We start from the raw sequence: 11,441 nt of genomic DNA, 5'->3' as shown, positions 1-11,441 counted from the left end.
GAGAACGTTTTAGATATATAAATGTATATATATATATATATATATATATATATATATATATCATGATTATAATATTTCAATGAGAAAGAATTTTTCACACTGGGGAAATGGACATTAACAGGAATAAAATAATGTGTCCATCTAGCATAGTCGTTAAATAACGTTTGCATAACATTTGAATTGGAGCTGGGCTGTGGTGACATACACCTTTAATCCCAGCATTTGAGGCAGAGGCAGAGGCAGAAGGAGAGGCAGAGGCAGAGAGGCAGAGGCAGAGGCAGGTGAATCTCTGTGTTCTAGGCCAGCCTGATCTACAGAATATATCCCAGGACAGCCAGATCTACACAGAAACCTTGTCTCATAATAATAATAAAATAATAATAATAATAATAATAATAATAATAATAATAATAATAATAATAATACTAGGATTTCTCTGACTCCAAAGCCCACTAAATTTCTGGAACCTCATGAGGCTACTCTGCATTCAGGGGTGTCTGGCTATCTGTCTCTCGGTATGTGGCTACAGAAACCAGAATATTTACAGATACTTTCCCACATAAGCTGCCATTCTAGACTGTACACAAGAAGCTAAAATATTCTTGGTTCCATCCGGCCCTCTATAATACAGGAGTGGGTTTTCCATGCAGGCAGTTAGATGTAACCAAACCGTGTTAACTTTAGCTACAGAGCAATTTACTCAGGCACTAGGGAGAATCTGGCTGGCAAGTGGATTGAAACCAAACACACATGCAGAATGACAGTGACCATCTTTGGAGTAAAAATATTTACTTCCTCAGATGTTGACTGGTATTGGATGGTTTAGGGGCAGGGGGTTGAAGCGGGTGAGCACTCATTCTTTGAGCTTATTGAGAGCTGAGTCTTCCAAGAGCAGAAACCAAAAGAGAGTCCTGGACAGAGGAGGTTTCCGAGTAACTGAACCTTTTGGCAGGAAGCAGAAATAGAGCCTTCCAAAAGTACCACCACCCTTATCTCCTGATGTCAGAAACCGATAGTCCAGAGTGCGAAATGGGAATCCAGTGTGCATAAAACAAAAGGAAATGGAATCTGCTACAGGATCCCTTGAAGAGAGAGAAAAGAGGACCAGACAGGAAGCCTGGGGCTTAAGTATCCATTGAAACTCCCATGGCTGTTTGCAGGAGACTGAACATTGAATTCTTGCTCACATTAGATTCTGACTGAGTACTTTCAATACTAGAGTGTTTAACTGGGGCATCATCTAAGTAGACTGTGGATATCCAGTTCTCAAATCAAGAAAAATACTTTATGCTGAGGTATTTTGTTGTAAAGCACGAGTGTATGTACACTACTACTGAAAAATAGCTTTAATAACAGCAGTGACAACATCCACATTTGCATATCACCAACAGCTTTTGCAATTCCCATTTTCCTGTATCTTTCATGTCATCCTCCATTCTGAGAAGATGCTATTATCCTCAGGTACTAGTGTCAAAATGTGTAACGATGTGGATATTGCTAGCACAGAAGCCAGAAGGGTCCTGGAACTCCGTGTCTTAAGTATTAACCCCTATTTGGGGAGGGGTGAGTCAGGATCTTTCTGTGTAACCCTGTTCTGGAACTCCCTCTATAGACCAGGCTAGCCTTGAACACACAGAGATCCACCTGCATATGCCTCCAAGGTGCTGGGATTAAAGTGGTATCTGCCACCACTACTCAGCTGGCATTAACCCTTATATTACTGAGCTTGACAGTGTTGGAAGCTGTCCGTAGGGAGACTGAATAGTGTGTGGCAGGACCCGAGAGTTTCAGCATATCTATCTACTACCAGTGTGGTAGTACACTGAAACTTAAACTTTTGCATTTAAGGATCTAACTTGTCTGTGGAATGCCTATCAGCTAGATGTCAAGACGTATACAGATGACCAAAATGGAGTTCATCAGAGTTTGTGATTTCCCTGTGTCTTGTAATTAGGAGACATCAGAACTGGAACGCAAGGCTGGTTCCATCCAAGCTGTGTAACTTGGCAGAATGCTGTGTTCCTGATCAAGTGCTACCTGAATATTGACTGTTCTGATTGACTTTCCCCCTCTTCCTCTTCTTCTTCCTCCTCTTCCTCCTCATCTTCCTCTTCCTTATTTTCTTCCTCATCTTCCCCCTTCTCTTCCTCCTTCTCTTTCTTCCTCTTCCTCCTGGGCTTTCTGAACCCAAGGTTTCAAATGTGCTAGGCAAGCTCCCTGCCACTGAACTTCAATCTTACATTCCTGCTCTCCACCTACCTTCTTTAGTGCACTATAGCATTGCCCATTTTTTCCATGAGCAAAGCATTAACACCTGGTAAACCCACAGAATGAGAAATTAGATATTAGCAATGATCCTTTAGCAGTATATTTACATAAAATATTCCATATTATATGAATAAAAATGGATAATGACAAGGTATATTCATTGATGTATCTATTGTAGTTATATATATATATATATATATATATATATATATATGATATTTGAGATCTATTTGGAAGGAAAGGAATGCTTGTGAGTAATGCAGTATAAAAATATTGGCTGTTGAGGACCAGTCATAGGTGGTGCATGCCTTTAATGCAAGCAGATGAGAATAGATGCAGGTGGGTCTCTATGTGTTTGAGGTCAGCCTGGTTTACATCATGAGTTCCAGACCAGCCAAGGTTGCATAGTGATACCATGTATATATAGAGAAAGCCAGAAAGAAAGAGAGAGAGAGAGAGAGAGAGAGAGAGAGAGAGAGAGAGAGAGAGAGAGAGAGAGAGAGAGACTGCTGGAGAGATGGCTCAATGGTTAAGAGTACTTGGTGTTTTTGCAGAGGACCCAAGCTCAGTTCTCAGCACCCACATAATGCTCACAACCATCCAGGACTCCAGTTCTGGGGGATTCAGTGCTCTCATTTGATCTCTGTAGGCACCAAGCATGTATGAAGTGCACATACATACGTGTAGGCAAAGCACTCATACACATAAAGTAAAATGAATGAAACTAAAAAAATTAAATAAGATCTCAGGTTTGAATCTGAGCCACAGTACCTAAGTCACTATCACCTTAGTGAGGTACTTGACCCCACTGAGGCTTAGTCCTAACCTGTAAAGGGTGCAAGTCATAGCATTTAATTCATAGGGATGTTTGGTAGGGAAGGGATGTCAGTCAAATGCTCAGCATGATGCCTGACACACAGTGTTCAGTAAGTGACATGTGCTAATGTCATCTATGCATAGACAAATGGAGACATCTTTGCATGAGACTAAAGTGTCCTTTCGCCTGTGCCCAGCCCTTCACTGGCTATCCTGGGGAACGGGGGGGGGGGGTGTGGGGGGATGGGGCTGGGCAGAAGTTCTGGACTCTGACTTTTACAGTCCTACCCTCTGAGTGGTCCAGCCTTCCTCGGTTCTTATCCTCAGCCAGAAGGAGAGATTCTTCTTACTTTTAGAAAGAACCTTGGAACCTTCTTTAGAAAGGAACCTTGGGGTGGGGTGAATCACAGTTTTGACAGGTGCAAAGCCCTTCTCTCTTAATTCTCGGCTTGGGGCATCAGGCAGGTTCTGCAACCACGTGTGATAGAGATGGCTGATGTCCACTCTCTGTTTCTCTAGCCTCCACCCATTATAGACTTTGGGAAGATAATTATCTACACCAACAACCTGAAAATCATCCGAACCCCGATGGACAAAAGGGACTTCATGAGGAAAATCCTCCAAAAGGAAGACGTGGCTGAGGAAGCGTCCCTGATGATCACAGGGGAGAATGATGGAGACAGGGAGCACCGCAGCCCCCTGCCGGAGCAGAACGGCAGCCCCCTGCTGGAGGCGGAGCGCACTTTTCTCCATAGTCAGCACACACAGGTGCGTGGGTGCCGCTCTTCCCCTCAGGCTGGCCCTGCAGCCATGGCCTGCAGACTGCTCTGCTTCTGCGTCACCTCTCTAAACATCTTTGAATAACAAACAACACTTACAGAATCTGTTAAAGTGTGAAGGGATTTTTAACATCCGTTGGATTGTAATGGCATAGTATTGGCATAAGCGTAAGTTCATATTTCAAATATGTATGATTTTTAAATTATTGGATGATTTCTTTTCACATCTGATTAATCTGAGAGTGAATACAGAGTTTTAGAGATGAAAAAAAAAACATCTCTGTTCTTATTTATTTTTCTGAGACAGGATCTACAGCTCAAGCTGGCCTCAAACTCCTTTTGTAGCTAAGGATGATCTTGAACTTCTGACCCTCTTGCCTCTACCCAGAGTTTTGGTATTATAGATATATGTGCCACTAACCTAGGTTTATATGAGGCTGGGTATTGAACCAGGGCTTCCTCAGGCTAGGCAAGCACGCCACCAACTAAGCTTCATCACTACCCCCCAGCTCTGACACTATCTTACGTGTTCACTTGTGCCTCTGTTATTGGCCTGAGTCTTAGTCCACAACCAGTGAAGATCCTGGAAATTCTTGAGTCAATTGGAAGATTAGGTTGAGCTGACGCTGACACTATTTGTAAGCCCCCCAAACCCAGGTACTCGTGGGCTGCAGCGTTTTGCAATACGCCAAGAGCGAATGATGGAGTCCGATGCTGGTGCCATCACAGAACATGGTGTTTCAGGGCCCCTTAGATGTAAAGTTCGTTTCTGTGGGACTCACTCTAATATTCCATGAGTTGGACTGGAAAATGGAAGGGCTTTGGAGTACCTGAGTGATGTCCCTGCCCTGTGAGGACTGAGGTAAAGAGAATAAGGAGGTTATGTCCCGCTTTGAGTGATGACTTTAGGCCAATGTGCCAAGTCTCTCTATTCTCCTCTCTCATTTCTCTCTCATCCTTGCATAGATGCCTAACTCTCCACAGCACCTCTTAAAATCTAGCTTCTCTCTTCCTTCCTCCGCCCAACCCCTCCACCAGGACATGAGTTTCATGAACTCCATTAAAAGGCTACTAAAATTTGGTTCCCATCTACCCTTTGGGCCTATGCAAATGCTTTTGAAATGAGAATCTCTGTTTCTGTCACCCCCATCCCTTCCACCAGAATTCAGGCCTCTTGGACCCCCAAAAAGGGCTCCTGACGTTTGTTTCACATCTACTGTGTGGGCTGATTTCACACCTGAATGTAATTACTTTTGAAATGAGCATCTCTGTTTCCGCCATTCCTTTCTTAGGCCTTCCAACGCCTCAAAGCATTCTGTGGTGTTATATTGCTTGAGATAAGACCAAATCCCTTTATTTTAGGGAGTGACCTGCACCTTCCTATGTCTTCCTCTTCTGGCTGGAGGGGGTGTGGGGGGAGTTCCTTCAACTTACAACAGAGTATTTTAGAAAGCCCTGGGTTGTCTGGCCAGTGCTAGCCTAGCCATTGCTCCCTGCCCTCCCTCCACTGCCCATCAGTCCATCTCTCATTGGTTCTCTGCACTCTTGGTGGAAGCAGATCCCCTCTGCATGCAATGCCCCCAAGGTCTTCCATCCTCTTGCCTTTAGGTCTTGAGTTCTCAGTGGAGGTTTCATCCTTCAGAGGATTCTTGACGGCCCCCTATGAGGACAGTATCCTCAGAATAAACCCATCAGGACTTTAAACACCTCATCATAGTCGCAACTTTAATTTCACTTTTTAATTGTGTGCTTAAGGTTTGCTCATATGAGTCAGATGTTGTGTTCATGTTGGATGCAACATTCCAGTTCCCAGGTCCAAGGGGGAAAAAGTCTGGCCTATAGTTGATGCTCAGTAAATATTGTTTAACTGCGTGTAGAAAACATCCTGGAGGACTGGTGAGATGGCTCAGTGGATAAGAGCACTGACTGCTCTTCCGAAGGTCCTGAGTTCAAATCCCAGCAACCACACGGTGGCTCACAACCACCCATAATGAGATGTGATGTCCTCTTCTGGTGTGTCTGAAGTCAGCTACAGTGTACTTACATATAACAATAAATAAATCTTAAAAAAAAAAATCCTGGAATTTGGAACCCAGTGCCAACTGTTAAGAAATACCTGACTCTTGCTGATAATCTTCTACAAGCTGTAGAGCAGAGCATGCCAGCAGGCAGACAGCCTGGACATTGGGAACATCACCTTTCCTCTTAGATTTCTTTAATACTATTCTTTCTTCTACTATGTTGTTAACTTGGAGGAATTCCCCTCTCTGCCCAGAAGATAAACAGGAAGTTGAAGGTCACTCCCTAGGCCTGAAAGAAAAAAGCAACAGCAGGCTCCATATGACAATTACCTTTCAATTCAATTTGGAGGAATCCAGTTCTTCGTCCCCCACCACCCCCAGCTCTGTAAAGGAGGGCAGAGTGCGAGGCAGAAGGTTGCTGGGAAAGGCTATGCCTCCCTTGTCTGTCCTTTAAACTCTGTTTTAAATTACTGTTTGTGTGTTCAATCCCTTGTGCGATAAATGGTCAGACAAGTGTTATTCTAAAAGAAAGGGTCAAAGAACATCAAGGAAGCCCTTCTGACATTGATCTGCTCTGTGGAACTGGGAAGAGAGAGCCAGATGAAAGACCAGGGCACCTTGAGGCCCTATCAACTCTCAAAGCAAAGCCCAGGGATAATGGAGGTGAGCCTCAGAGGCATGTGCAGGATTGGGGGACTCTGGCTCTGGGCTTGGTTTTTTATCATCGTGAACCTCTGAGCACTTTAATGCTTCCTGTGATCTCATCTTTGAGAAAGTAAAATGAGGAAATAATAATAATAATAATAATAATAATAATAATAATAATAATAATAATAAATAGCAGCAGCGGTAATAGCTACTGATTTCGGAAGGCTCGGCTACCATTCTCAGTATTTATACATGCAATAGTTCATTTCATTCTCGTGAGGAACCCTTGGAGTATGTCTTACCAACAGTCTTACTCTGCAGTTAGGAACATTGAGGCTAAGAGAGGTCAAAATTACTTGCCAGAGGTTGTTAGAGACAGCAGTCAAATTTAGGTCCACCCATCAATGTCATGATCACAGGCACTTTGTTCTGCAGAATCTGGTTTTGGGCTGGTCGTTGTCTTTAGAGCTGTGCATGCCTGTATGTCTTCAAGGACCATGTTTTGGTCATAGAAAAGGGACTAGAAAAAGGATTAAGAGGTTCTGTTTCCTGTCAGGGTCGTAGGAAGGCTCAGTGGAGTAGGAGACTTTTTGGTAGTGGGCAGCCACGGGTGGGGCTCCCAACAGGGAAGAGTGGGTGGGCAAGTCTGTCAGGAGAGAACTGAACAGCTGACCTCTGGGAACAGGTGGGAGTTGGCCAGGGTGTGTAGACCTGCCTCAGGACTAGGATCTGATGCTCTGTGGAAGAAGAGTTGTTTAGGTCAAAAACATTGGTACATCTTCTAAGATTATGTTCTCTGTATGTGTCATGAGGATTTATCAGGAGGACAAGTGTTGGTGAAAAGGGTTCTCCAAGTTTTTTGTTTCCTCTGTTGTTTCATTTTTTACTTCCGAGATGGTCAGTACGACAGGCCATTCCATTGGACTGGGTTGCGTGGGAAGAGCATCTTTCATGAATGGGTGAATTTGTGCCAGTGTTGGCAGACCCAGGCTAGACATGTGGGTGTGGGGGAACCCAAGGCCGGTGTGAGAGGATGCTTAGAAGCTGAACTGTGCTCGTTAGTAGGTTAGTAGGTTAGTAGGTTTACCAGGCATCGGTCTGGTTTACAGCCTACTCCTCCAGAGAGTCAGTTTATGAAGAGTGCACGAACTCTTCAGAAATGGCTGATTTCTGTGAGATACCTCAGACATTTTGTCTCAAGACATGGTTGAGAGGGACATTTTCTGGAAACAAGAGACTTAGCTAAGAAAGAAACTGACTTTTATGGGGGAGCTTGGGCTGTATAAGAGAAGAGGAGGCTGTGTTTGCATGTGATGCCACACTCAGTATTGCAGAACTCAGAGCACAGGCATTGCTAATCCTGCTTCATAGAGCATGAGAACAGGAAGGCTAAGCACAGGGCCCCAGCTGTACTGTCTGCACCAAACACCAGCTTCCGTTCTAGCCCGCTGATGCCACAGGCCAGAGCTTTCTGTTTAAACTGAGAATGTCATACACACATGTTTTTTTTTTTTTCCTATTTCTTTTGAGACAGAATCTCACTATATACAGCTCTGCCTGGCCTGGAACATGCTATGTACAATACACTGGCCTTGAACTCTGCCTGTCTCTGCCTTTTAAGTGCTGGGATTAAAGGTGTGTGGTACTTTGCCCAGCCATAAAGAAAGTGTGGTGACAGAGTCCACTCCTCATTCCCCACCGTCCAATCCCATACCCACCCATTTCCCCTCCCTGATTTAGCGCATGGGCGTAAGACCATCTACTGGAACACTAGAAGTCTCTCAAGGGCCAAGTCCCTGAAGAAAACTGACTCCCCCTTCCCCAGCTGCCATCAGTTGCCAGAAACTTCTCAGATAGGAGTGAGACTGCATGAGCTTTTACCTTGCCTATCACAGCCCAGGGCTTTTAATCATTGGGCCTAACACAGTTTTCAAAGAGAATAAATTATTACAAGAACTCAGAGCTAATTCATTAACTCACCCAGCCTGCCAGTTGCAGAAAGCATCCCTTTTTTGAGCACCTGATGTTGAACAGCTACAACGAGGAGTCATGGGTTCTGGTGTTCAGCCCCCCAGGAATCAGTCTGCCCCGACACCTTCTTCCAGGCTGTATGTCTGGTATTGCCAGGTAGCTTCTCAGTATGACATTTTCCCACTGCACCGGGTGACAGTATAGCACTGGACGGTTGTGAGGGTACCAGGAAATCCCTACAGAAGGAAGCACCTGCTTTCCTTGAGCACCTGCTGAGGTTTACCACACAGGCTTCTAACTCTACGGGGCAGGGAGAAAAGTCATGCCCTTGCCTCAGGGGAGCGTAGCGTCTGTCAGATGGGAACAAGGGCGGCTAAGAGCAGGAAGATGCAGAATGCCAGATGTGATGGCAGATGTTGTACTCACAGCATTCATCTAAGAAGTCTGATAAAATTGCTGTTCTGTGTCCCGGCCATTTCCCTCATTAGCGTTTGTGGCAAACATCTCCTCCAACTCTGCCCCTGTCTTTTCCAAGACCCAGTAGTGTTTCGATCTCCGTGAGAACGGTGGACATGAACCACTGGTCTAACGGAAGTCTGACTTGTCTCTTGCAGGATGGGCTGGTCCCTGAGGATAACTGTCTCCACTGCCAGGGGTCCGGCATTGCCACCTGTTCTCTGTGCCACGGCAGCAAGTTCTCCATGCTGGCTAACAGATTCAAGGAGTCCTACCGAGCCCTCAGGTGCCCTGCTTGCAATGAGAACGGCCTGCAACCTTGCCGAATTTGCAGCCCGTAGCCCGGAGCCCTGGTTTTCGCACGTGCCTTTCTTGTACTCTCTTACCACGCTACTCCTAATAAAGCATCCTGCTTCCTCCTGTCTCTCTCCAAAAGGGAGCCTACTGCAGCAGCAATCATTTCTACCACTAGCAAATCTCACATAATTTGATGACATTTTGTGAAGTTGGTACCATCTCTACGTGCGCCCAAGTAACAGGGGCATTTTTTGAATTAGAATCCGCTCTGAAACAGCTTCTAAAATTATCCTTCCAGGAGCAAGTGCATGCATCTCACTTGATTTAGCTCAGTCTTCCCCTTGCGCCAGTGAACAAATAACTAAATGTACACTCCAGACAGCAGGTTGAAGTCATTTTCCGGGCCGGGAGCTATTTTGCAAAATTATGTGGTCAGAAAGGAATAAAGAAGTAGATTTCCAACGAACCAGATTCCTGTTTCTTATAACGCATCTGAAATTGTCTTTGGTAAAATTGAAATTTCTAATGAGGCAGAAGAGGGAAGGGGCAGTCAACCCAGGAGGCTCTCACAGGCCTCTGCAAGCAAAACAGAAAGTTCATCCCAGAGCCAGACAAGCTGAGGAGGCCCTTCTCCTGAGGCCGCTCCTGTGGCACGTCCTAGCGCTTACTAGGCAGACACAAGCTAGAATGCTTCTGTGTGTCTCTCTAACTGGTGAGGTTATAAGTCACACCAAAGCTATTGGGAGAAGGTTGGCACTCAAGCACGTATCTATGATAAGGTTTCTGCCAGCCCCACAGCCAATTAGCAAACAGACAGGTCTATTTTAAGACTAAGATCTAGCCAGCCGCTCTCTAGAAAGGACAGCAGGTGTTTCAGGCTCATCTTCTCTTGAAGAGAAGAACCAAGAGGCCTCATAGCTAGACATTGTTTCTACAGCCCACGAATGAGCACGTGAAGGGAGACTCTCCCCCTCTTGACGGCAGCTATTAAGTTTTAAAAGCACGTTTGTTAATGAACTTTTGCAGCTCGTACACCCACTCTCCACACTCAGTGAGAATGACACCGGTGTTTGTTATTCAGCGGGACGCGCTGCTTATCTTCAAGAATAACTCTGACTTCATGTCTTAGTAATCCTTCAAGGCTTGTTATTCTCTTGTGCTCTGTTACATCAACAGTAGGTTGCACCCGGGCAACGGGAAGGGTTCTAATAAAAAGATGTGAACGCTCTTTGACGCCACAATGCTCCTGTTTGCTCTCCTGTGCTCGCCTGACCCCTTTGTGCCACTGTGTGACCGCCTCCAGCCTCGATTCATACTTCATACAGCTGCTCACCTTTCTGCATTCCCAACATAGCAGAAGGAGTGATGACAAGAGATCTCTAAGCACTTTACTCTTTGGTACAGCAGTCTGCCTACAAAGCAGTATCATAGGTGCTTGAGGCTTCATGAACCCCAAAGACCCTAGGCCTTTGGCATCCTGTGGGTCTTACACTTTCAGTGGCGGCAGACTTGTAACAGGTAAAGTGTAATAGAGCTTTACTGGGATGGAATAATTACAGCATGGGATTAATGTGTTTGGAGTAAAAGGTTACCTTGTCAGATCGACTGGGTTTCTTTCTTTCTTTCTTTCTTTCTTTCTTTCTTTCTTTCTTTCTTTCTTTCTTTCTTTCTTTCTTTTCTTTCTTTCTTTCTTTCTTTTGGTGCCGTGGCTTGAATCCAAGGTCTAATACATGTGAACACATATTTCACCCCTGAATTATATCTTCAGCGACTTCCTTGGTAGATTTAGGGAGGCTGCCCAAAGGAGGTGTGAGCTGAGTTGGCTTGTTTTCCTTACACACACACACACACACACACACACACACACACACACACACACACACTCGGTTGTTATTACCTCAGCTGTCCCACATGCTCTTAAGGGTGACAAACTTTTTATTTTATTTTATTTTATTTTATTTTTCAATTTTTATTAGGTATTTGCTTCATTTACATTTCAAATGTTAGTCCCAAAATCCCCTATACCCTCACCCCACTGTACCCCTACCAACCCACTCCCCCTTCTTGGCCCTGGTGTTCCCCTATACTGGAGCATATAAAGTTTGCAAGGCCAAGGGGGCTCTATTCCCAGTGATGGCTGACTAGACCATCTTCTGCTATATATGCAGCTAGAGACATGAGCTCT

At 44.9% G+C, this 11,441-nt stretch overlaps 1 protein-coding gene across 1 annotated transcript in view; it reads left to right on the top strand.

Moving 5' to 3' along the window:
• Grxcr2 (glutaredoxin and cysteine rich domain containing 2) overlaps positions 1 to 10,484 on the top strand; it is a 13,578-nt gene extending 3,094 nt beyond the window's left edge. Inside the window, exons 2-3 of the mRNA XM_021215104.1 lie at positions 3,604 to 3,852; positions 9,118 to 10,484. Of these exons, the coding sequence (XP_021070763.1) occupies positions 3,604 to 3,852; positions 9,118 to 9,300 (432 nt within the window). The 3' untranslated portion in view covers positions 9,301 to 10,484. The remainder of the gene's footprint in view (positions 1 to 3,603; positions 3,853 to 9,117) is intronic.
• The last annotated feature ends 957 nt before the right edge of the window (positions 10,485 to 11,441 follow it).

Source organism: Mus pahari, chromosome 15, assembly GCF_900095145.1.
Source record: "Mus pahari chromosome 15, PAHARI_EIJ_v1.1, whole genome shotgun sequence".
In the NCBI taxonomy this organism is placed as follows: Eukaryota; Metazoa; Chordata; class Mammalia; order Rodentia; family Muridae; genus Mus; species Mus pahari.
The sequence above is the reverse complement of the archived record's forward strand: the minus strand, read 5'-3'. Positions and strand labels throughout refer to the sequence as shown.